Genomic DNA, 26,603 nt, shown 5'->3' on the forward strand with positions numbered 1-26,603 from the left:
TACCCACCCATTGACGTTTTCATCCTGTGGAGGACCATTTCTTAGAAATTCATTTATGCAGCTCCAAAATAATATGGTGTGGTACAGTTGAACACCTACTTGACCTGTAGTGGAGCAATTTGGCCGATATTTCAGGGTATCTTCGCACCTGTCAGGAAATTCACCTCTTTTTTTTCTAGAAGGAGTTTTCTTTGCCTTAGCCCTTTTTTTTTTCTGGTATAGAACCCCCTCAAACAATGCCGACAATTATGTCCTGGGTTTAATCCTCACCTCTGGTGCTTTCTGCCCGGAGTATGTATGTTCTCCATGCGACTGTTTGGCTTTCCGGTGGGAGCTCCTGTTTCCTCTCACATTCAAAGATCTGCAGATTGGTAGGTTAATCGGTCACTTAAATTGTACTTGGTATAAAGGTGAGCAGTGAAATCTGTTAGTGGAATAAATAGGAAGAATAAAAGGGTCAGTGTTGGATTAATGGAAACGGGGTGTTGATGCTCAGTGTGGACTTGATGGGCTGAAGGGCCCGTTTCTGTGCTGTGTGAATCTACGACCACCTCCTCCCTCGTCGCTGCAGTATTCATTCACTCAATAGTTAGAGTCGCCTGTAGTGGAAGGATGCTGCTTGCAGTGCAGAATGTACTTCTAACAGCTGGCTGGCAGCTGATGGGCACCTGCTATGTTAAATTGCTGGCAGTCGTGAGATGTTGCAGGGCATTACTAGGGAAAGTTGTGCTGAAATTCACAATGTAAGTTTCAGCACAATATTACACAGGGAAACCTGTGAACCTATTCTATGGACTTTCTGACTGAAGACCTCAATTGTTAGGTGACTTTCATAGTGTTAGGACTAACCCTATAACTCTGTCTTAATGGGCAAAGAAGTGGCAAATGAAACACAATGTTGGAAAGTGTATGGTCATGCACTTTGGTAGTAGAAATAAACGGGCAGACGATTAATTAAATGGGGAGAAAATTGAAAATCCAGAGATGCAAAGGAACTTGGGGGCCCTCGTGCAGGATACCCTAAAAGTTAACCTCCAGGTTGAGTCGGTGGTAAAGAAGGTGAATGCAATGTTGGCATTCATTTCTAGAGGAATACAATATAAGAGCAGGGATGTGATGTTGAGGTTCTGTAAGGCATTGGTAAGACCTCACTTAGAGTACTGTATGCAGTTTTGGGCTCCTTATTTAAGAAATGATGTGCTGACGTTGGAGAAGGTTCAGAGAATATTCACTAGAATGATTCCAGGAATGAGAGGGTTAACGTATGAGGAACGTTTGACGGCTCTTGGGCTGTACTCCTTGGAGTTCAGAAGAATGAGAGGGGACCTCATAGAAACATTTCGAATGTTAAAAGGCCTGGACAGAGTAGATGTGGCAAAGTTGTTTCCCATGGTAGGGGAGTCTAGTACAAGAGGGCACGACTTCAGGATTGAAGGGCGCCCATTCAGAACAGAGATGCGGAGAAATTTCTTCAGCCAGAGAGTGGTGAATCTGTGGAATTTGTTGCCACGGGTGACTGTGGAGGCAAAGTCATTGGGTGTATTTAAGGCAGAGATTGATAGGTATCTGAGTAGCCAGGGCATCAAAGATTATGGTGAGAAGGCGGGGGAGTGGGGCTAAATGGGAGAATGGATCAGCTCATGATAGAATGGCAGAGCAGACTCGATGGGCGAATGGCCGACTTCTGCTCCTTTGTTTTATGGTCTATGGTCTTAATGCTATTAAAAGGTAGTGAAGCAATTCTAGCCAAATATCTCATGAGCACGGTAATTTTAAAATATTGACCTGAACCATGAAGTTGCAGTGTAGACACATTGGGAAGTTTGTTGGGAGTTACTTGAGTCAGGCTGGCCCATGCTTGACTTGTCTCATTGTGGATCCATGGGACAGGCAGATTGTAGGCTGGATTTATGTCTTTGATATTATCAGATCTTTCTTGGTGACAATCCCTGCAAATAAAGTGAAAGGACAAACTTGGATTGTTTTCTCTGGAGTGTCAGAAGCTGACCTGTAACATTGTGAGAGGCAGAGAGAGGGTAGATAGTTAGAATCTTTTTCCCAGGGTGGAAATGTCAAATACCAGAGGGCATATATTTCAGGTGAAAGAGGGAAAGTTTAAAGGAGATTTACTGGGCAAGTTTTTTTACTTGGAGAGCGGGGGGTGCTGGAACCTGCTGCCAGGGGAGGTGGCGGAAGTAGATACGATAGCAACGTTTAAGAGGCATTTAGATAGGCACCTGAACAGGCAGGGGATGGAGGGATACAGACCATGTTCAGGCAGATGGGATTAGCTAGATTGGCATCATGGTCGGCGCAGACATAATGGGCTGAATGGCCTGTTCCTGTGCTGTACTGTTCTAGGTTCTGAGACCATTATGAAAATAGTGGTTGCTGCAATAATTGTTACTGAGATTCTCTATGTGTTTTATTTATTTCAGTCATCTCTTGGCTTTCATTTTGTTGTCTGTTTCACTGTTTCTTGTGGAGATTTTATTTGTTGTGATCCAGCACAGCAGAACAAAAGGAACTGGGGTGTAGGGTGTCAACTGGTGATGTGGAGAGGCAGCAGTGAGCCCGGAGACCCAGTAGTGAGGGGAGAAGAGCACAGAGAGGCAGTGGTGAGCAGACTGTAGCAGTGTTTACAAGCATTAAAATAGATCCACCAACGTAAACCCCCCAGAAATGAAGCACGTTCCTCTACAGTGTTGCAGCGTGGATACATCTCATGCCAACGATGGGGTAAACGAGAAACTGAAGGCAGAAGGAGAAAGTATAAAACAAAAACTTAACTCAATATTGAATTCTGCAACTTCAGGAAACTTGATTTCTCGGCCTGAATCAGCCTTCCATCTGTGATATTGGCCCTGATTTTGTTTTAACCTTTTTGTCTTTTTTTCTTAGGGAGTTGGAAGACATTCCCAACCTGAGCTGCCGGGCATGTCCTCCTGCTCTGCATTTCACAACTCCTACATTCCTTTGTCTGTGTTCTCACTCTGTAACTGCTCCCATTCACTCATTGACCAGATAACCTTGTTTACAGCTTACCCCCATGGTCACCCTGGTTTTACCCCATCAGAGACATCCCCCTCCTCCACCCTCGCTGCAGCCCCTTTTGTCTCCTCCCCAGTTCTGACGAATGGTCTTTGACCTGCAACGTTGACTCTGTTTCTCTTCCCACAGATGCAGCCTGACCTGCTGAGTATTCCCTGCATTTCCTGTTTCTATTTTAAGCAAAAACTTACCACAGGTTGATGTTCTCCTTTGCAGACCACACCTGGGAAGTGAAGGCTAACAACTCGGACTACCATACTCAGATTAAGGAACGCGCCTTCCACTGCTTTAAGAAAAGGAAATATGCCGTAAGTCTCTTCTTTTCACTAGGGACACGATGTGCAGAGTAACTCATATCCAGTCAAGTTTATTGTCATCTGCACAAGTCCATGTGTGCACAGGTGCAATGAAAAACTTACTTGCAGCAGCATCACAGGCACATAGCATCAGATAAGTAGCATTCACAAGAAAAACATAAATTATACTCTTTTTTTACAAGAAAGAACACAGTTATAACAAATAAAAAACAAAGTCTATTTAAGTGCAAAGTGGTCACAGTGCTACTAAACTAGTGATTAGGGATGTGCCAGTTGGTTTAAGAACTGAATGGTTGAAGGGACGTAGCTGTCCTTGAACCTGTTTTTGATCCAACTTACATTTTCACTGCCGTTCCCAAGTACTTAGTCTGTCAAGCTCACCAGAATGAACATTAAAAAACTGCAGCTGAGTTGTAGACAAGGAAAAGTAATACTGACTACTAGTAGTGATGGTTTGCAGAAGTCATTAATTAGTAATTGGTTTATTACTGTCACATGTGCCGAGATACAGTGAAAAGTTTTTGTCTGCATGCCATTCCATACATAAGTACATTGAGTTAGTACAAGGGAAAAGCAATAACAGAATGCAGAATATAATGTTACAGTTACGGAGAAAGTGCAGTGCAGGCAGACAATAAGGTGCAAGGGCTATGACAATATAGATAAAGAGATCAAAAGATCATCTTTATCATAGAAGAGGTCCGTTCAAGGGTCTGATAACAGTGGGATACAAGCTGTCCTTGAGCCTGGTGGTACGTGTTCTCAAGCTTCTGCCCAATGGAAGGGGGGAGAAGAGAGAATGTCTGGAGTGGGAGGGGCCCGAGATTATGCTGGCTGCTTTCCCGAGGCAGTGGGAAGTGTGGACAGAGTCAATGGAGGGGAGGCTGGTTTCCGTGACAGACTGGACTGTGTTCACAACTCTCCCACAAACAGATTAATTTCTAGGCGAACAAGTAAAAGTATGTAAACACCTCTTCAATGCTTCTCAGGAACATTTTACACCTGCACACAGTGGGAGTGTCCTGTGGCTCCTCTTGAGACCCTATTACTTGTCCCTCTTCAACCATCAGCCATAACTCTTCAGTGACGACTGGGAGTGATTGGAACAGCACTCATGAGATCCAGTTTTTCTGACTGAAAGTTTGTAACCGATGGTGTGCCACAGGGATCGGTGCTGGGACCGTTGTTGTTTGTAATACATACCAGTGACTTGGATGAGAATGTATGTGGTCTGATGAGTACGTTTGCCAATGACACAAAAATTAGTGGAGTTGTAAATAGTGAGGATAGTTGCCTAAGGCTACAGAGCTACAGTTGGAAAGTTAGGTGGACCAGTGGCAGATGGAAATTAAACCAGACAAGTGTAAGGTAATGTATTTTGGGTTGTCTAATACTGGCCAAATATACAGAGTAAACAGCAGGGACATTGGTATTGGTTTATTATTGTCACTTGTACCAAGTGTACATACAGATCAATTCATTACACAGTGTATTGAGGCAGCACAGGGTAAAAACAATAACAGAATGCAGAGTAAAGTGTCACAGCTACAGGGAAGTACATTGCAGGTAGACAATAAGGTGCAAGGTCAGAACAAGGTAGATCGTGAGGTCAAGAGTCCGTCTCATCGTATAAGGGAACCGTTCAATAGTCTTGTCACCGTGGGATCGAAGCTGTCCTTGAGCCTGGTGGTACGTGCCCTCAGGCTCCTGTATCTTCTGGAAGCGTTGATGTATTAAGTGACCTTTAGGGTGTAAGTGGATTAGGGTAGGAAAAGGAGTTTAGCTTGCTTGCCTTCATAGGCAAGGGTTTTAAGTATAAGGGTTGGGACATCATGTTGTAGCTGTACAAGACATTGGTTAGGCCACACTTGGCAGATTGTGTGCATTTCTGGTCCCCGCACTCTAGAAAGGATGTGGTAGTGCTAGAAAGAGTGCAGAATAGATTTACTGAGATGTTGCCTGGAATGAAGGGCTTTAAATTTTATTTTAAATTTTTTATTTACAGCGTGGTAACAGGCCCTTCCGGCCCAACGAGTCCACGCCGCCCATTTTTTTAAACCCCCAAATTAACCTACCCGTACGTCTTTTAGAATGTGGGAGGAAACCGGAGCACCCGGAGGAAACCCCCGCAGACACGGGAGAACGTACAAACTCCTTACAGACAGCGGCGGGAATTGAACCCCGATCGTTGACGCTGTAATAGCATCGCGCTAACCGCTACGCTACCGTGCTGCCCTTAGTTACAAGTGGAGATTGTATAGGCTGAGTTTGTTCTCACTGGAACCCAGGAGATTGGGGGTGACCCTATAGAGGTTTATAAAATTATACGGGGCATAGATAGGGTAGATAGTCATGGTCTTTTCCCAAGGGCACGGGAGTCTAAAACTAGCAGACATAGGTTTGAGGTGAGAATGGAAATATTTATAGGTGATCAGAGGAACAAGCTTTTCACCCAGAGAGTGCTGGGTACAAGCTGCCAGAGGAGGTGGTAGAGGCAGGTCCAATTGTAGCGTTTTTAAAACAAAAACATTTGGACAGGTATATGGATTGGAAAGGAATAGAGGGTCATGGGCCAAATGCAGGAAAATAGGGTAGATACCTTGGTTGGCATGGACGATTTGGACTAAAGGGCCTGTTTCCGTGCTATACAACTCTTTGACTCTATATGACCTCATTTGAAGAGTTTTTTTTTACAATACCTCCCTCATTACTGCAGTAATCAACTCCTTAATCAATACTGCAATGCCACCTCTTCTTTTACATTCCCCCAGTCACACCTGAAGGTTCTGTAACCTGGAATGTTGAGTTGGCAGTCCTGCCCCTCCTTTCAACTCTGTCTCTGTTATAGTGACAGTTTCATATTCCCACATATTGATCAATGCACTAAGTTCATCTGCCTTACCCGTCAGACTCTTTGTATTAAAATAGATGCAGTTTAGCCTTGCATTCTTCCCATGTGAATTATCATGCCCCTGTGTGCTCCGCATACTTCACTGACCTAGTTTTCCTTCTATGTTTATCTGTACCTCGCTTCCCCCTTCAACTGTACCTGTACTGTGTCCCATTCCCCTGCCAATTTAGTTTCAACCCTTCCCAACAGCACAAGCAAATTTCCCCACAGCACCTCTTTTATCTCCTTTGATTCAAACTGCTTATTTTGTCAGAGAGTTACGTTGATTCTGGTGAAGTTTCATGCCACTCCCAGAATCAAATATATGGATTATTTTTTAGAATGAGAGGGAGTCAAAGTTATCATCTAGCACTGATAATATCTAATGTCAAACAGTATTCTTCATGTTTTACTGTAAGTGCTGATGTGTGTTTAACATTCTGAGAAATGAAACAAAGATTAAAGGCAGAATCTTAGAAAGCTATTGAATCACTGAAGGGGTGTTAGCTTGCTTTACTAATGTAGTTGTTAATTAAGTACTCATTTGGTTGGTTTACCAACAACATGTTGCTGAACATCAATGCAAATAAGAGCAGAGTCAAAGGTTTCCTTAAACTAAGAGCAACATAACTCATTGCATTATGAAAATGCATGATTCTTTTACAGTCAACTTACACTCATCATTCTTATATATGTTTATTTCTAGGACAATAAAATTAAGACCTCTAAATACAACATTATTACATTTCTACCTCGCAACCTGTTTGAACAGTTTCAACGAGTCGCTAATCTCTACTTCTTGCTTATTTGTATCCTCCAGGTAAGCTCTGTTTGGTCATCTCTGTCTCTTGTACGTTGTGCACTGTACCCAAAGTTAATCACTGGTAAAGAATAGTAAATAGTGGGGTTGACTCAATCCTTGTGTGGGAAGCCATTCTGTTCACAGGGGGAGTAAGCTGGATTTTGTAATGTGAAGGAACAATGCATAATGTATGCTGCTTAAGATACTAAATGATCATTCATGTAATCTATGGCACAAACTATCCTCGTGGCAATGACATTACCAATGACAACCAACAACACAGAAGAGTACAGCACAGGAACAGACCTTTGGCCCATAATGTTCTGCTGAACTAATTAAAGATTAGATGAGATATCTTTATTAGTCACACGTACATCGGAACACACAGTGAAATACATCTTTTGCGTAGAGTGTTCTGGGGGCAGCCCGCAAGTGTCGCCACGCTTCCAGCGCCAACGTAGCATGCCCACAACTTCCTAATCCGTACGTATTTGGAATGTGGGTTTGGAAACAGTAATTAAAAGCCTAACTAAACTAATCCCTTCTGCCTACGCAATGTCCATATCCCTCCATTGTCTGCACATTCATGTACCTATCTAAGAGCATCTTAAGCACCTCTATCGTATTTGCCTCCACCACCACCCCTGGCGGCACATTCCAGGCACCTACCACTCTTGGTGTGTAAAACAAATTACCCCTCACATCTCTTTTGAGCTTGCCCCCTCTCCCCTAAAATGCATGCCCTCTAGTATCAGTCATTTCAACCCTGGGTAGAAAGATACCAGCACTCTGCTCTACCTATGACTCTCAGAATCTTATAAACCTCTATCAGGTCTCACCTCAGCCTCTGCCGCTCCTGAGAAAACAACCCAAGTTTGTCCAACCTCTCCTCACAGCAGCTAGCCTCTAATCCTGGCAACATCCAGGTAAACCTCTTCTGCACCCTGTCCAAAGCATCCCTGTCCTTCCTGTAATGGGGCGACCAGAACTGAACATATCTATCTTAATCAGAGTTATGGAAGTTCTTGCATGTAGTTTGATGAGAAACACGTCGAGCTTGCAGAAGCCCTGTGATCAAACTTCATGAATTGGTGGATTTGTTGAAGAGAAATGCTTTAACCCAAAACTACACAAAGGTTTAAGTCTTATTCACGGTTAAGAAAACTTAATGAAACAATGAGTATGTAGCCAAACTGAAGAATTTATCACAAGAATGTAATTATAGAAATAAACTCATCTAGATGCTGAGGATAGGTAGGAAGGCGGTATCAATGGTGACCAGATTTAGAGATGATTGTTATCAGAGATGAATTTGACCTTTGTAGAAAGCATTGAAAACAGTAGAATTGGTAAATAAAGCATTCGGGACCTATGAGTGAGTTCAGCAGTGTTACGTAACAGCGTTCTTGGCGAACAAGCTGCCACGCACATTGTTCCAAAGCACATTGTTTCCTCCCCCCTACATTGCTCCATCTGCCTCTCTCTCTCTGTCTACCTCCATCTCTCATTCACCTGCCACTGTCTCCCAACTCCACCCCTGCTCACCTCCCCTACCTGGTGCAACCTTCCTGTCATCTTACACCCCTCCTCAGTCCATCAATCATCTTGGACTCCTGTCTCACCACTCCCCCTCCCCTCTCTATACTGGCCACCTCCCCTCTCCACTCTCAGTCCTGATGCAGGGTTTTGACCCAAAACATCGACAGTTCCTTCCCCTCCCACAGATGCTGCTCGACCCGCTGAGTTCCTCCAGCAGATTGTTTGTTGCTCCAGATTCCAGCGTCTGCAGTCTCTTGTGTCTCCATTGTTCCAAAGCAAACTGAGTGTCACCGCTGAAAGGTAAACAAAGGCTATGGAGGGAGGCACATGCCCTCTGAATGCTGGTTCAAGCAAGAAAAGTGGCACACTTGTGGTTTAAAAGGCCACTTATCTCAGGCATTTAGGGGTAAGCATTAAATTCAGCAAATAAAGTGAAAACAATAGAGTGAATCAAGGCCTTCAAAGTTTCCACCATTTTTATCATGTTCGCAAAAGCAAGTGAAGATTGGAGCAAGTGAAGATTGGAGCAAGTGTTCACTTTTTTCAATATAATAGTGGGTGACTTAAGAAAAGTAGAACCACTGACTGTTGTCATGAAGGTAAATGACAGAGATGTGAGATTTGAGCTTGGCACTGGGTATAATACTACACTTTAGAACTAGTCTGAATATTGGTATTGGTTTATTATTGTCACTTGTACCGAGGTACAGTGGAAAAACTTGTCTTGCATAGCGATCATACAGGTCAATTCATTACACAGTGCAGTTACATTGAGTTAGTACAGAGTGCATTGAGGTAGTACAGGTAAAAGCAATAACAGTAGAGTGTCACAGCTACAGAGAAAGTGCACTGCAATAAGGTGCAAGGTCACAACAAGGTAGATTGTGAGGTCAGAGTCCATCTCATCGTATAAAGGAACCATTCAATAGTCTTATCACCGTGGGATAGAAGCTGTCCTTGAGCCTGCTGGTATGTGCCCTGAGGCTCCTGTAACTTCTACCTGATGGAAGAGGAGAGAAGAGAGAATGACCTGGGTGGGTGGGGGTCTTTGATTATGCTGGCTGCTTCACCAAGGCAGTGAGAGGTAAAGACAGAGTCCAAGGAGGGGAGGTTGGTTTCCATGATGCGCTGGGCTGTGTCCGCAGCTCTCTGCAGTTTCTTGCGGTCCTGGGCAGAGCAGTTGCCGTACCAAGCCGTGATGCATCCAGATAGGATGCTTTCTATGGTGCATCGATAAAACTTGGTGAGTGTCAAAGGGGCGAAACTGAATTTCTTTAGCCTCCTGAGGAAGTAGAGGTGCTGGTGAGCTTTCTTGGCCGTGGCATCTACGTGATTTGACCAGGATTTGGTGATGTTCACTCCCAGGAACTTGAAGCTCGATGGCTAGAAAACTATATTTATATGCCTAACTCCGACAAGCTATACAGGCAAAAACTCTGGAGTAATTGGAGTGGCTGATGAATCAGAAAGGACAAGCTGAGACATTATCACTAGCTGTTACGTCATAGAATCAAACAGCATAGATACAAGCTCTTTGTCCTACCAAGTTCACGCTGACCATTCATTACCCATATACACCAACCCCACACTAACCCTGTATCATGTTCCCCCAACATAATGAGGGGTGACCATATAGAAGTGTTTAAGATTATGACAGGTGTCACTAACATGGACGGTCACAGTCTTTTCCCCAGGGTAGGGGAGTCCAAAACTAGGGGGCATAGGTTTAGGGTGAGAGGGGAAAGATTTAAAAGGGACCTGAGGGGGCAACTTCTTCACGCAGGGGGTGGTGGGTATATGGAACGAGCTGCCAGAGGAAGTGGGTGAGGCAGGTACAACAGGATCATTTTAAGAAGCACTTGGATAGGTACATGGAGGGGTGGGGCTTGGAGGGATATGGGCTGAATGCAGGAAATTGGGACTAGCTGGGGGGGGGGGGCACCATGGTCAGCATGGAATGGTTGGGCCGAAGGGCCTGTATCCCTGCTGTATTGCTCCATGACTCTAGTCATAGTTCGTGTAAATGGGTGCCTGATGATCAGCACAAGGCTATTACAGAGAATGAAACACGAGGACACTGGTGGAAATGCCCAACAGGTCGGGCAGTGTCTGTGGAGAGAGAAGAACAGAGTTAACATTAGAGGTGGACAAACCTACAGCAGAACTGGTTCGGAGAAAGAGTGACCTAAAATTGTAGAATTCACTATTGAGTCTGGAAGGCTGTAATGTGTCCAAATGGAAGTTGCGGTGTTGTTCCGAAGCAGATTATAGTTTTATCTGGTTTATTCTGTGCAGAATTAAATATGCTGCCCTGATATCCCTGAGACGGAGAATCTTTTTATCGTGTTTATAATGTCGCTCCGTATAAATCCAGTGAGACAAGAAAAAGGTTGAAAAGGTTTCTCGGGATTGGGATGTGAGATTTGGAGGTTCCTCTCTTCTCATCTCAATGTGCTTCCTTTTGTTTAGACCATCCCAGCGATCTCCACGTTGCCTTGGTACACCACAATGATTCCACTGACGTTTGTCCTGGCAGTAACAGCAGTCAAGGACATCTATGACGATATTGTAAGTATTTCCCCAACCATTATCAACTAAGAACGCCCAACTATATTTATATAGTGCCTTTAACATGGTGAAAGTGCTTCCTAAGGGAAAGATTAACTGTCTGCCAGAGAAGATTTGGGGATCAAATGCTTGATCAGCAGTGAACAGCTTTTGCTTGCGTGCCATCCACACAGATCACTCCATACATAAGTACATCGTGGTAGTAGCAAAGGAAAAAAAGAGTGAAGAATATAGTGTTGCAGTTACAGAGAAAGTGCAGCGCAGGTAGACCAGTAAAGTGCAAGGGCCATTATGAAGAAGACAGAGATCAAGAGTTCAGAGAAACAAAGGACTGCAGATGCTGGAGTCTAGATGAAAAACACGACGCTGCTGGAGGAACTCAGCAGGCCAGGCAGCATCCGTGGAGAAAAGCAGGCAGTCAACGTTTCGGGTCTGGAAGAAGGGTCCTGACCCGAAACGTTGACCACCTGCTTTCCTCCACGGATGTGGCCTGGCCTGCTGAGTTTCTCCAGCATCGTCGTGTTTTCCATCTAGATCAAGAGTTCATTTTTATTGCATGAGAGATCCATTCAAGAGTCGTATAACAGCGGATTAGAAGCCGTCCTTGTTGGTACGTGCGACAATAATAAACTAATTATCAGTTTTAGATTAATCTGCTACCAAATGGCCAATAACTGCAGAACCTCAGTGCTGAGCTGAATTGCAGTCTTGATTCAGCAGCAGACGATTAGTTCACTTTGCCAGTCAAGGCTGCATCAGCCGTGGCTTGCGAAGTAGCATTGCACGATGGAGTCATTAGTGACTGCTGGAATCTGGAGCAACACAAGACGCGCTAGTGGAAATCACTGGGTCAGGCAGCATCTATGGAGGGAATTGGACAATTGACATTTATCTCCACAGCCATTGTTACACTGCATTTTTTGATGGGAGACACTTGTGGAATAGATATCAACAAGACATGTTTCAGAAGAAATCAAATGCTACATTAAGTCAGATAGAGAAACAAAGGACTGTAGATGCTGGAATCTAGATGAAAAACATGATGATGCTGGAGGAACTCAGCAGGTCAGGCAGCATCCGTGGGGAGAAATAGACAGTCAACGTTTTGGTTCCAGATGAAGGGTCTCAACCAGAAACTTTGACTGTCCATTTCTCTCCATAGATGCTTGCTGACCCGCTGAGTTCCTCCAGATTTTTGTGTCTTGCCCCAGATTCCAGCATCTGCAATCTTTCTTGTGCCTCAAAAATGCTTGGGGACCTCAACGGGTTAGGCAGCATCTGTGGAGGGAAATGGACAGTTGACGTTTTGGGTCTCTGACCCTTCATCTCAACTGTTGAAGGATCTCGATCCGAAAAGTTGACTGTCCATTTCCCTCCACAGTTGCTGCCTGACCTGCTGAGTTCCTCCAGAATCTTGTTTGTTATCACACATAAAACAGGCTACCAAGCAAAGATAGTTTTGGGAAGTCAAATGTGTTGTATTATTACCCTGAGTATAACATATTCCTGCAACCTGCCTGTTAGTGGGAAAATATAGTTGGAACTGTCTTTATATGGGACTGTGGATATCGTAGCATTAAAGGGAGTCATTTGGTCCATTGTGTCAGATGACGGTAAGGAGCAGGAGAAGGTTTGTAGCCTGTAGTAAGTGTGTGGAATCCGCTCCCAGACTGGCTCTGTTCAGGGGTGGCTAGGTCACAGCTAATAACTATCTTCTATTGTAGTAATAAAAGCTTCTGGCTGCCCCACCTCACTTTAAGATCCTCTAGTCAGGTTTTGATTTGTAGTGTTCTCAATTTACTTTGGTAATTCTTGCAATCCTGTGCAGTAAAGTGAGGATCTTCCTCTTCTTCACTATTATAGTTGTACAGCAAGGAAACAGGCCCTTCGGCACAACTGGTCGGGGCTGACCAGGATGCCCCATCCAAGCTAGTTCCATTTGCCAGTGTTTGGCCCATAACCTTCTAAATCTTTCCTATCCGGGTACCCGTCCAACTGTCTTTTAAAAGTTGTTATTGTGGCTGCCTCAACCACTTCCTCTGGCAACTCGTTCCACATACATACCACCCTTTGTGTAAAAATAAAAAGTTGCCCCTCAAGTTCCTATTAAATCTTTCCCCTCTCACTTATGCCCTCTAGTTCTTGATTCCTTAACCCTGGGAAAAAAGACTGAGTGCATTCACCCTATCTATGCCCCTCGTGATTTTATACACCTCTAAGAGCATCTCTCGGTCTCCTACACTCCAAGGAATAAAGTCCTAGCCTGTCCAGCCTCTCCCTATAACTCAGCCCCTCAAGTCCTGGCAACATCCTTGTAAATCTTTTATGCACTCTTTCCAGTTTAATAACATCTTTCCTATAACAGGGCAACCAAATCGGAACACAATATTCCAAGTGCAACTTCACCAGCGTCCTTTACAACCGCACCGGAGTGGAGAACTTAAGCTACTCGGGTTTTTCCCACTCTTTTATATGTTATTTAATTCTCGTTGCATTGACTTATAAGGGATGAAATGTTCCTTGTAGTTCACCTGATGAAACGTGATAGAAATGCACTGGGACTTCGTATCTCTGTCTTTAAATTAGACATGCTTGTTATTTAATCATTGCAAATTATATTTCACATTTGACTGGTGTATTTGGTTTGTCTTCACAGACATAAATATTTTATTTTTATCTTAATATTATACAATAGATATTCTTTAACTTTGCAGCAGGAAACAGTAACAAATACCATGGATGATATTTTGGCTTTGTATTGTAGGCACGTCATAAAAGTGACAGAGAGATCAACAACAGACCATGCGATGTGCTTGTGGGGAAGAGGTAAGCTATCAGTCAACACATCCTGGCTCTGATTAATGGATATCGGGAGCTGATACTTATCACTGCACAGGTATCAGCCTTGGGTAAAAGAAGCAATTACCTTTTCCTATGAATTAGAAGATTATGGGTGTGTCACACTTCAGAGAATTGTGCTCACAATCCAAAGGTGCAGCACTGGGTGTGTTTCTACCACTGGAGGTGCTTCTGAATTCCCACCTGTCCTTTCAGGTGAGTGTAATAGATTTTGCGGCACCACTTTAAGAGCAATTGATCAGAATTAGGTTTATTATCACTGACGTATGTCGTGAAATTTGTTGTTTTGCGGCAGCAGTACAGTGCAAGACTTAAAAATTACTATAAATTACCAAAAAATGAATAAATAGTGCAAAAGAGGAATAGCAAGGTAGTGTTCATGGACCATTCAGAAATCTGATGGTGGAGGGGAAGAAGCTGCTACTAAAACATTGAGTGTGGGTCTTCAGGCTCCTGTACCTCCTCCCCAATGGTAGTAATGAGAAGCGGGCATGTCCCGGATGGTGAGGGTCCTTACTGATGGATGTCGCCTTTTTGAGGCACCACCTCTTGAGGATGTCCTCGATGGCGGGGAGGGTTTTCTCTGACTGCCCAACCCAATACATTGGTATTGGTTTATTATTGTCATGAGATACAGTGAAAAGCTTTTGTTTTGCGTGCCATCGAGACAGATGGTGCCGTACATAATTACATCAAGGTAGTAAAAAGAGAAACAGAATGTAGAATATAGTGTTACAGTTACAGAGAAAGTGCAGTGCAGGTCGACAATGCAGAATATAGTAAGTAGATTTAAGACAGTAAGTCTTAGAATTGCGATTTAGAAGGGTAGAACGATTATAACAAATGTAATGAATGGATCTGCAGAAGCTGTCTCACGAAGAGTCACCACGTTCTGGTGCCATCTGATGAACCCACACTTCATAACTTGGAATGTCCTATTGTAGGCAAATGGGATTAGTGTAGGTGGGCAAAACAGTCATCGTGGACGCTTGTAGATGCATCACTAAAAATAGATTATTTGCCGCATTATTTGTTTGTTGTTTGTATATGTGTATTTTGACTGCTCATCTGCCTATATTACAATTACAACCATACTTCAGTAGGACTTGATTGGCTGTAAAGGGCTTTGGGATGCCCTGTCATGAAAGGTGCTATATAAATTCAAGTTTCTTTTCCTACTTTTATAGTTTCAAGTCTGCAAAATGGAAAGAACTCCAAGTAGGTGATGTGGTTTGTCTGAAGAAGGATGAGTTTGTCCCAGTGAGTTATGTTTCAAAGATATACATTCTTTATTCTTTGCAGGTACAGAGTTTAAGTATCTCAAAGAGTATTCATGTTTGTGGTTCTAGGCTGATCTCTTCTTGCTGTCTAGCTCGGAGCCAAACAGCCTGTGTTATGTTGAAACTGCTGAAATTGATGGGTGAGCATTTTGCATTTGCTGATTGTATTTTGATTTAATTGCCTTATGGTGGAATTTTACTGACAGTAACACTGTTACAAGGATATCATCAGAACATCTGGTGGTAAAATGAAACTATTAATGCAGTAGACTGGTTTGAAATTTTTCATTGTAGTCAATTAGGTTAGTAATGTCTTCAGAAATTGTCACTGTGTTAATGACTTTTCAGGAAGTAAAAAAAAACTTACCAAGTTTCTGATCACTTGACACCTTCTTCCCATCTACTTACCAAGTACAAGGGATAAGGTCGGATTTACTTTGAAAGCCATTGGTTCAACTATTCTACCTATCCAAATTAACTGCAGTACCAATAAGTTTTTTGCTTATTTTCTTCCAGATCTTTTTAAATCCCTCTCATTATTTTCTGCCACAGTTTTATCACCCCCTTGTTAAAAAGGCTGATGCCATTTTTCCCGTGGTCTTTTACTGCCCTTTGTCTTAGACAATCATTCTGCCGGAGGGACTCAGCGGGTCGAGCAGCATCTGTGGGAGGAAAGGAAATGTCGACGTTTCAGGTCGAAGCCCTGCATCAGGATTGAGAGTGGTGGGGCGAGGTGGCCAGTGTAAAGAGGAGAGGTGGAGTGGCGAGAAAGGATACAGAGGGGATTGGTGGACTGAGGAGGGGTGTGAGATGACAGACAGGCAGTGCCAGGTAGGGGAGGTGAGAGGGAGTGGAGATGGGAGACAGTGGCAGCTGAAGGATAGATGGAGGCAGACAGAGAGAGGGGAGAAAAGGGAAAAGAACAGATGGAGCAAGATGGGGGGAGGGGAGTGTGAAGACAGGAGACGGCTGCTGGAGGGAGTATTGTGCTGGCTGCAAATGTAACGTACAGACAGAGAACGCTGTAAGTACTCAGCTTTCTGCTCCCAGATAAGCAGGATAAGGAGATAACCCTGCTGTCTCTGTCTCTCCCTCTCGCTCTCCCTCATTTCACCCGCCACTGTCTTCCATCTCCACCCCCTCTCGCCTCCCCTACCTGGCGCAACCTGCTTGCCATCTCACACCCCTCCTCTGTCCGCCAGTCACCTCGGACTCCTTTCTCTGCACTCCCTTTCTCTTTACGCTGGCCGCCTCACCTCTTCACTCTTAGTCCTGATGCAGAGTTTCTACCCGAAACATCAACAATTCCTCCCCACCCTCCACAGATACTGCTCGACTCGCTGGGTTCCTGCAGCAGATTGTTTGTTGCTCCAGCTTCCAATACCTGCGGTCTCCTGCCTCTCCATTGTCTTAGACAATGTTGCCCATCTTACACTCAAAGCAAAGGCTTCCAGGATCTGAATTCTTCACAACTCTGAGAATCTCGAGCCTCCTCTCCTTGACTGTGGACAGGCAGGTGACGTGGTGGTGCAGCAGTTAGTGCTGCAATCTCCCAAGGACCTGGGTTTGATGCAAAAGCCAAATGCTGAAACATTAAATCTATCTTTCTCTCTCCACAAATTCTTTAATATAAGCTCAGCCAGCTTGATGGTCATTGCTGCTGGAGGCCAAGGAGTCCTGTGAATGACACCTGTCAGCAGTTAGCGAGAATCCAATAAAATTGCAGATGCTGGAAATCTGAAGTAAAAACATAAAATGTCGGAAACACTCAGCAGGTCAGGCAGCATCCGTGGGAAGAGAAACAGGGAAACGTTTCGAGGGACGGGTTCTGACAAATTGTCTTCGACCGGAAACGTTAACTGTTTCTCTTCCAACAGGTGTGCCCTGACCTGCTGAGTGTTTCAAACATTTTCTGTTTTTAAACCTGTCAGGAGTACATGTCTGGAATGACATATGCTTGCCACACAGATTGCTAGGACTTTGTGGGCTGCTTTCTTAGAGATCTTTGCTCTCCACCACTGGTTTCAAATTAGAGGCTAGTTTAACTAGATTTATCAACTCCACCCCTGGTAAGGACTTAAGATGATAAAGGATTTCTCCTTCCATTTCATAAAGTCTGACCGTATTAATTGAAACATGAAAGACTTGATTAATTCAACAGCTTTATGAATGAGCAACGCCTAAAAAAAAAAGCTGGAGGAACTCAGCAGATCAGACAGCATCTGTGGAGGGAAATGGACGGTCAACTTTTTGGGTCGAGACCCTTCATCAGGAAAAGAACCCAAAACATCGACTGTCCATTTCCCTCCACAGATGCCGCCTGACCCGCTGAGTTCCTCCAGCTTTTTGGCTGTTTGCTCCAGATTTCAGCATCTGCCGTCTCTTGTCTCTCCGCCTTTCTGAATGAAATTATTTTCCCTTACAGTGAAACCAACCTGAAGTACAGGCAAGCACTGAGTGCCACACACACGAAGGTGAACACCTTGGACCAGCTAGCAAAGTTTGATGGTGAGTGTTCATTACGGTTGTAGAACGTTCTCTCGGGAGCTGAAGTGATTTGGATGGAATCTCTATTGGAATCATGTTTGTCCTGGAGAAGAACAGTTTGAGTGACCTCCTCATTCTGCAAATCCCAGTGTCAGGGCTGAGAAATGGGGATCAATGGGCAAAAAACAAACTGCTTGAGGAACTCAGTGGGTTGAGCAGCACCGTGGGGGGTGGGGGAAGGGGAAGGAATTGTAGATGCTTTGGCTCGAAGTCCTTCATTGGGATTCCCGTAATGGGGATAAACTGAGGTTGTTCCCCTTGCTGCAGGGAAGAATAAGAAGACTACCTGTACACCTTAAGCCCATATGAACCAAGAGAAAGCCACACTGAATGCAGACTAGAAGCCATCACTGCTATAAGATATCTTTATCAGTCACACGTACATCAAAACACATCTTTTGCATAGAGTGTTCTGGGGGCAGCCCGCAAGTGTCGCCACACTTCCAGCGCCAACATAGCATGCCCACAACTTCCTAACCCATACGTCTTTGGAATGTGGGTGGAATCCGGAGCACCCGGAGGAAACCCACACAGTCCTGGGGAGAACGTACAAACTCCTTACAGGCAGTGGCCAGAATCGAACCCGGGTCGCTGGCGCTGTAATAGCATTACGCTAACCGCTACACTACCGTGCCTGGCCATCTTCTACATCTTAGTTCTCAAAGTGTGACCCTGTCTTATGAAGCTCTTGTGCGATAAATGATGACATTTTCCTCACAGTGGCAATTAAATAAAAGTGAAAGGAATGTTCTAACGTCATGATGGTCATCTGAATGACGAGAAGCTATTTCCATTGGTGGAAGGGTTTGGAATCAGAGGGCGGCGATTGGAGGTGGCTTGAAGCCAAGGGCAGCACTTGGCCACATCTAATGATGATTTGGAACTGGCTGCTTGAAAGGGGGAAGCTGATTCAATCCTGGTTTTCGGATGAAAATTAGATATGTATTTGAAGGAAAAAATGCAGGGCTGTGGGGAAAGTTGTGAGGAATGGGATGAACTGAATTGCTGTCAGACAAAGCCATCGTGGAAGACGGGTGCTACAAATTTCTGCAGCATTGTAAGGGTACAACATCAAACTGGATTCTTCTCGTGGGGATTCTCCAGCTCTGGATGCCAAAGTGGGAGATAAAAGGTGGAATTCAAGTGCATGAGATGACGGAAGGGGAATGCCACAGGAGGCAAGGAATGAGTGGTTGTTCAAGGCACCTGGATGGTTTGATGTGTCCCACAGAATTCCAATTCAACTGCTAGAAATCAATGCACATTTGAAAAATGACCCAATGATACCTTGACTGAGCAAAGCCCCTAGTATAGAGAAAATGCCAGGATCCTTGGCCCTTTACCGTGGCCCCACTGATTTGAATGAGATCGCCAACCTCTGTGGGATAGGCAAGTGAAATTGTGTACTTTTCTTTAATTAGAATTACAACCATTCCTTGATTTACAAAAGGGGTACGTTCCTGGAAAACATTTCATGAAGCAAAATTTTATAAATCAGAAATGCTGATGAAATACATTATAAAAACTTTGGCATGATGCATTCCTATCCACCATGACTGATGCACTATTCATTAAATAGCTTTGTTATCTGAAGACATACCTTGAAGTGTCAACAGCGATATAGCAAAAAATCATAAATTGTACATTTGTAAATTAGGGAATGAATTTAATAAAGCTTAATGAATTTGCACTTTGAGATGTTTCACTATGATAAAAGGTAAATGCAAATTGTGCTGGTCCATAAACAATGTTAATGCAAACTCTACTGTTTACTTGAATGTTTACTTGAGGTATCTTACAAGAAACGATGTTTTTGTAGTTTAGTGGCTTAGGTGCAAAGATCCTCCCAGCCTTTTAATCAATACATTTTGTTTCACAGGTAGAATAATGTGTGAAAGGCCAAACAGTGACCTGCACTCATTCACAGGGACACTGTACTGGCAGAACCAGGAGTACTCACTCGATAATGAGAAGATATTATTACGAGGTTGCAGGATACGAAATACAGAGAAGTGTTATGCGGTGGTTATATTTGCAGGTAATTTTCTGTGTGGTATTTACCTCTGCATATCTGTGAGTAGTTTTGTGTGTGTGTTTGGGGTTGTGGTATAGATAAATGGGGAAGGTTTGTATTAAGGAGCACTTTGTTGAGATGGAACAGACTCAATAGACTTGAGGAGGGTGTTTATGATAGTGGGTGGATACAATGGGCTGCACAGTTGTGCATATTCCACAGTCATGCTGGTGAGTTAATTGGTGACTAAATTACCTTGTGGCAAAAGAATCAAAGGGGAGTTAATGGGCATATGGGAAAGGGTAAGTCGCAGGGCTACAGGGAAATAAGAAGGGGGTAATGTGACTGATGGGATTGTTCTGTTGGGAGCTGGCATGACCTTGACGGACTGAATGGCCTCCTATGTCAGGAGTATACTTTGTATCTCTTTCTCCCCTGATTAATGCTAACTTACCTTTAACAGAAATGATGTTGAGAGAACTTTATTCTATTGCACAAAGTTAGCCGTAAGTTTTCTGCTCACTAACGTAGCTGCACCCTGCCTGCTCACCTTTTGAGTAGAGGTGGAACTAGTTTGGCTTGGGCTGGTACAATGTTCCAATAAGTAGCTGACACAATCCGAACAAGTGGGTTTAGTTGGCAATGTCGGTAATTCAAACGTTTTAGTCAGAGATTTAGCTTGTCTTATGTATCATTTAATTTTCAGGAGTGGATACAAAAATAATGAGAAACAGTGGGAGATACACCTTGAAGAAAACCAGAATTGAGCGTCTCATGAACCGTGTGGTGTTATTGGTTAGCATCTATTTTGTTTACCAGCTTAATAATCCTAAAAGTCCACAGCCCCAAAGTGGACTTTTAGGTATCTCATGTCATGTCATTCTTTGACTAGATAGACCTGAAAGCTAACCCCGTTACCCTTCCTCAGCCATGGACCCCTGTATCTTGTATGTTGTAAACACACAGTCTCTTTTGAAATCAGGATTGGTCCCTAACTCAATGACTCCAAGTCGTGAACTTCCAACAACTCAAGTCGAGTCAAGTTCATTGTCATGTACACAAGTACAGTGAGGTACAGGTACAGAGAAGAACTTGCTTGCAGCAGCATCACAGGCACGTAGGTAAAAACGTACATGTTACACATAAATAGTACAAGATAGTGAAAAATAGACTGTGCAAATTCAAGACCTTAGTGCAAAAAAAGAAACAATCAGAGACAAGTTGCCACATAGAGAAATCCTCAATGTTTTCCACACTGACACCTCATTGTAAATCAGATACCCCCTTTGACATCATTCCACTAACCAGAAGATGAAATCTCCCTTGATTTGCACCCCAGTCACCACAAGCGCACTGTTGCTCTGTCACCTACATAACATACTTCAGCTACTGACCTAGACTATTCCAACATCACCTTGCCGGCTGAGACTCCTTACTCCAAGGACACGTTGGAACTCCTCTGCTTGCAGGTTTCCCCCTAAATCACACACCAGCTTGACTCAAAATATGTCAATGTTCCTTCATTGTCACTGGGTCTAACTCCCATTCCAACAGCACTGTGGGAGCACCTTCAACAGAGGACTGCAGTTGGTCAGAAATACAATAAAGTTTTACTGATTGAGTAGACATGTAAGAAGGGCAGGAGGTTTAAGGTTCCAGATTCAACCAATGGGGCTGAATTACCTGTTCCTTTTATGCATAGTCAACTTATTTCTCTGTTATTGGGATTGCAGCTTTAATTACGAGCTTAAAAAAAACAATCAAATAATGAACTTCTCCTAGCCTCCCCTCCCTGGACTCTGTCTATACCTCTCGCTGCCTCGGTAAAGCAGCCAAAGTAATTGAAGACCCCACCCACCCAGAACGTTCTCTCTTCTCTCCTCTCCCATTGGGCAGAAGATACAGAAGCCTGAAAGCACGCACCACCAGGCTCAAGGACAGCTTCTATCCCGCTGTTATAAGACTATTAAATGGTTCCCTAGTACGATGAGATGGACTCCTGACCTCACAATCTACCTTGTTTGACCTTGCACCTTATTGTCTACCTGCACTGCACTTTCTCTGCAGCTGTGACACTTCATACTGCATTCTGTATTGTTTTACCTTGTACTACCTCAATGCACTGTGTAATGAATTGATCTGTATGAACGGTATGCAAGACAGGATTTTCACTTTACCTCAGTACAAGTGACAATAAAAAACCATTTCCAATTCAAATTTTATTTATGGAGAGAAGTGGATAGTCGACGTTTCGGGTCAAGACCTTTCATCTGGACTATGAATGATCTCGACTCGAAACATCGACTGTCCAGTTCCCTCCATAGATGCTGCCTGACCTGCTGAGTTCCTCCAGCTTTTTCAGTGTTGCTCCAGATTCCAGCATTTGCAGTCTCCTGTGTCTCCAAATTTTATTTGTTTAATGTTCCAGGTCCTCTTGATACTTGGCAGCGTATCTTTCTTACTTGCTGTTGGATCTGCTGTCTGGGAGAAGGATGTCGGAAAGAAAGCTCCCTACCTCGTCACTAGTCTCGAAAATTTCAGTCCAGGATATCGGGGATTTTTGTCCTTCTGGGGACATATTATCATCATGAACTCCATCCTGCCGATGTCACTCTATGTCACGTAAGCAACTCATTGTCCATTTGTAACTTGGCACATCAACTTACAAAGAATGTTTAAAATGGTTTATCCTTTTCCCCAGTAATTTATAACAGTGGATGGAGAAGGAAACAAAGAAAATATCTTGCAAAATTTATTTGTTTGATTTAAACTCTTCATCAATAACAGAAGTTTAAAAAGGAAGATGATTCGGGATCAGATTTATTGTCACTGACTTGTATGACATGAAATTTGTTGTTTTGCAGCAGCAGTACAGTGCAAAGATATAAAATTACTATAAATTACAAAAATAAATAAATAGTGCAAAAAAAAAGGAATAACAAAGTAGTGTTCATGTGTTCATGGACCGTTCAGCAATCTGATGGCGGAGGGGAAGAAGCTGTTCTTGTATCGTTGAGTGTGGGTCTTAAGGCTCCTGTACCACCTCCCTGACGGTAGTAACAAGAAGAGGGCATGTCCCGGATGGTGAGGGTCCTTAGTGATGGATGCCACCTTCTTGAGACACCGCCACTTGAGGATGTCCTCGATGGCGGGGAGGGCTGTGCCCATGATGGAGCTGGCTGAGTCTACAACCCTCTGCAGCCTCTTGCAATCCTGGCTGTTGGAGTCTGTACCAGGCTGTGATGCGACCAGTCAGAATGCTCTCCAACGTACATCTATAGAAATTTGTAAGAGTCTTTGGTGATGTACCAAGTCTCCTCAAATTCCTAAGGAAGTAGAGCCGCTGGCATGCCTTCTTTGTGATTGCATCCATGTGTCAATGAATGGTTAGTAAAATCAAGAGCTTTCTTAAAAAAAGAGGTACACAAGAGACCGCAGATGCTGGAATCTGGAGCAAAAAAACAAACTGCTGGAGGAACTCAGCAGGTCAGGCAGCATCTGTGGACGGAAAGGGATGGTCGCTGTTTTGTGTCAAGACCCTTTCTGAAGAAAAAACAAACTGGCCCAGATACAGATTGAACATACTCAGACAGATAATAGGAAGTTTAGGGCACACCAAGATTTTGAAAAAGGAGATGATTTTCTTTGGCAGTCCATAAGAATGAAGGACAACTTGCTTCTCCTTTGGTTTGGGGCAGGCACGGTAGTGTAGCGGTTAGCGTAACGCTATTACAGCACCAGCAACCCGGGTTCAATTCCAACTGCTGTTTGTAAGGAGTTTGTACGTTCTCCCCATTGTCTGCGTGGGTTTCCTCCGGGTGCTCTGGTTTCCTCCCACATTCCAAAGACGTACGGGTTAGGAAGTTGTGGGCATACTATGTTGGCGCCGGAAGTGTGGCAACGCTTGCAGGCTGCACCCAGAACACTCTACGCAAAGATGTCTTTCACTGTGTGTTTTGATGTACATGTGACTAATAAAGATATCTGTTTTGTGGCTCTGAGGCAACTGATGAGGCCAGTGTGAAAATGGCAGACTCTTTCACTGGTGGAACATGAGGTGCTGGCCAGGGTGCATGGCTGGGTAATTTGTGTGGTGTGCTCCTTCTGCCATTTATGTAGGGCCTCGAGGTACTCAATACCTTGCTTCTCCACACTGAGGGGCGATGGGCCAGAGATTCCCAGGAATATCTCAGTATCCGTCTCCAAATTCAGAAACCTGAATGCTGGCATTGTTGTCTTATCTGAGCAGCTGATGGTTTTGCAATGAGGGCTTGGCTATATAAGGTAACAATTTGTGTCAAGCACAAGTGATTGTTGACTCCAATTGTGGAAGTGAGTGCTGGGATCATGTCTGTAAATCGTACCAAGGTCCAGTAGAGGGAGCTATTTCACCAAATTAGAAAGTAGAAGCTCATGGAATTGGGGCTACCATTCCATTCACTCTGGTGAGAGAGCCGTGGGCTGTTCCTCGGATGGTCAGATTTTCCCTGGAACATAAGGGTTCCAAAACTGCTAAACACATGGAGGTGTCACCTATTGGAAAACGACAGCCAATGCTGAATAGAGAAGACACAAGAGACCGCAGATGCTGGAATCTGGCGCAACAAACTGCTGGAGGAACTCAGCAGGTCGATCAACATCTTGTGGGAGGAAAGGAATTGTTGACGTTTTGGGTCGAAACCCTGCATCAGGACCCAACAGATTGTTTGTTGCCGAATAGAGAAGATTCTAGGAATTGGTTTGCTCACCTCGTACTAAATGTCAGCAAGACCAAGGAACTGACTGTGGACTTCAGGAAGTGGAGGTCAGGAGAACACACGCCGGTCCTCATTGAGGGGCCAGCAGTGGAGAGAGTGAGCAGCCTCAAGTTCCTGGGCGTCAACATCTTGGAGGATCTATCCTGGGCCCAACACATTGATGCCATCATGAAGAAGGCACGCCAGTGGCTCTACTTTGTTAGGAGTTTGAGGAGATTTGCTATGTTACCAAAGATTCTTACGAATTTCTATAGACGTACGGTGGAGAGCATTCTAACTGGTTGCATCACAGCCTCGTATGGAGGCTCCAATGCACAGGATTGCAAGAGGCTGCAGAGGGTTGTAGACTCAGCCAGCTCAATTGCAGGCACAACCCTCCCCACCATCGAGGACATCTTCAAGAGGTGGTGGCATCCATCACTAAGGGCTCTCACCATCCGGGACATGCCTGCTTCTTGTTACTACCATCAGGGAGGAGGTACAGAAGCCTGAAGACCCACACGCAATGATTCAGGAACAGCTTCTTCCCCTCCGCCATCAGATTTCTGAATGGTCCATGTGTAGCGGCTGCTACTGCAATGCGAGAATAAAGACACGAGTCTGCAAGCTGTGGAACAAAACTGATTTATTTACCCGCTTTGTGCGGACCTTTTAAGCGGTGCGGTTCCTGCCCTCCGAAAACGGTAATGACGTACGCGCTACGTCATCAAAACTTTTCGCGCGCATGGGTTCTCCCCCGTCGCTCGGGGAAGACGAAGGCCCAGCGCCACCTTGGGCCTCGCAGCTCCGATGACGCGTGCCCCGACTGCCGAGCCGGTTCGCTTGCGCAGACGGTGAGTCGCCACACATGAACGCTACCTTGTTATTCCTTTTTTTTGCACTATTTATTTATTTTTGTAATTTATAGTAATTTTATATCTTTGCATTGTACTGCTGCTGCAAAACAAGAAATTTCACATCATCTAAGTCAGTGATAATAAATCTGATTCTGCTGTTCTTTACATAATGCTCTGCAGTGTGCATTTATACATGTTAGCGGGCTTATGTCTGATTGAATAACATTGATATATTAATTGCATTTCCCTTCATCTTAATGTTTTTGTTTTAAAATATTTAGTGTTAAATACAGTTTAACTAAGTCAATAGAGCTGCTTCAAATAATTGTAAATTTGTCCGAATTCACTTTACTTGAATATCATTGTGGACAAACTTCTCAGCATTCATCTGAACCACTTGCTGTGTTTTTAAAGAAATTATCTTTTTTTTCCAGTTTTGAACTTCTCCATGTGGCCCAGAGTTTTTTCATTAACTGGGACATGAATATGTATTATGAAGAGAGAGACACTCCAGCCAATGCAAGAACAACTACCCTGAATGAAGAACTGGGTCAGATCAAATACATTTTCTCAGATAAAACAGGCACTCTGACCCAAAACGTCATGGCGTTTAAGAAATGCTGCATTGGTGGCCAGATCTATGGTAATTTCTAATGTGTGTGAATGAGGAAAAATGTTCCTTTTCCCCAAGTGTGGTCTGTAATAGAAATGGTCCAGGAGCCTGGAACAGAGGAATAAGGGAAACTATTTTCTGAAGGTCTTTAAAAACAGTAAATACTTGTGATGATTTGCAGTTCCATTTTAATTTTGTTTGTAAAGTTATTCAAAGAAAAAATAATTTTAGATTCAAATTTAGCTGAGTCCTTAAAAAAAACAGAAGGAATTTATCTTTTGCTTAGCGGTGATGTATTTTCCTAGTAGATGGCAGTGTGTGTTGCTCCATATTTCCAGTATCTGCAATCTCTTGTGTCTCCATGCATTTTTATAATAGTTTCCATATCTTCGGGACATTCTGATGGTTCTGCAGTCCGTGAATTACTCTTACAGTTCTAACACTGTTATGTAAGGTACTTGACAGCTGGTTAATGCTTTGCAAAGTCCTACAAATGAGGTGACCAGCTGGTTAATCTGATAAAATACTGC

General features: G+C 43.8%; 1 protein-coding gene across 3 annotated transcripts in view; it reads left to right on the plus strand.

The window, feature by feature from the left end:
- LOC127582454 (phospholipid-transporting ATPase IC-like) overlaps positions 1 to 26,603 on the plus strand; it is a 114,923-nt gene that overhangs the window by 29,106 nt on the left and 59,214 nt on the right. For 2 of the 3 annotated variants that reach the window (XM_052037718.1, XM_052037719.1), the window contains exons 4-14: positions 3,268 to 3,359; positions 6,965 to 7,078; positions 11,069 to 11,167; positions 13,932 to 13,993; positions 15,214 to 15,286; positions 15,376 to 15,446; positions 17,732 to 17,814; positions 19,733 to 19,891; positions 20,574 to 20,662; positions 22,296 to 22,489; positions 25,895 to 26,103. In XM_052037718.1, coding sequence (XP_051893678.1) covers positions 3,268 to 3,359; positions 6,965 to 7,078; positions 11,069 to 11,167; positions 13,932 to 13,993; positions 15,214 to 15,286; positions 15,376 to 15,446; positions 17,732 to 17,814; positions 19,733 to 19,891; positions 20,574 to 20,662; positions 22,296 to 22,489; positions 25,895 to 26,103 — 1,245 coding nt within the window. Of the gene's footprint in view, positions 1 to 3,267; positions 3,360 to 6,964; positions 7,079 to 8,876; positions 8,900 to 11,068; positions 11,168 to 13,931; positions 13,994 to 15,213; positions 15,287 to 15,375; positions 15,447 to 17,731; positions 17,815 to 19,732; positions 19,892 to 20,573; positions 20,663 to 22,295; positions 22,490 to 25,894; positions 26,104 to 26,603 lie in introns of those variants that run through there. The other variant, XM_052037720.1, reaches the window with a different exon arrangement.

Source organism: Pristis pectinata, chromosome 24 (assembly GCF_009764475.1).
Source record: "Pristis pectinata isolate sPriPec2 chromosome 24, sPriPec2.1.pri, whole genome shotgun sequence".
Lineage (NCBI taxonomy): Eukaryota > Metazoa > Chordata > Chondrichthyes > Rhinopristiformes > Pristidae > Pristis > Pristis pectinata.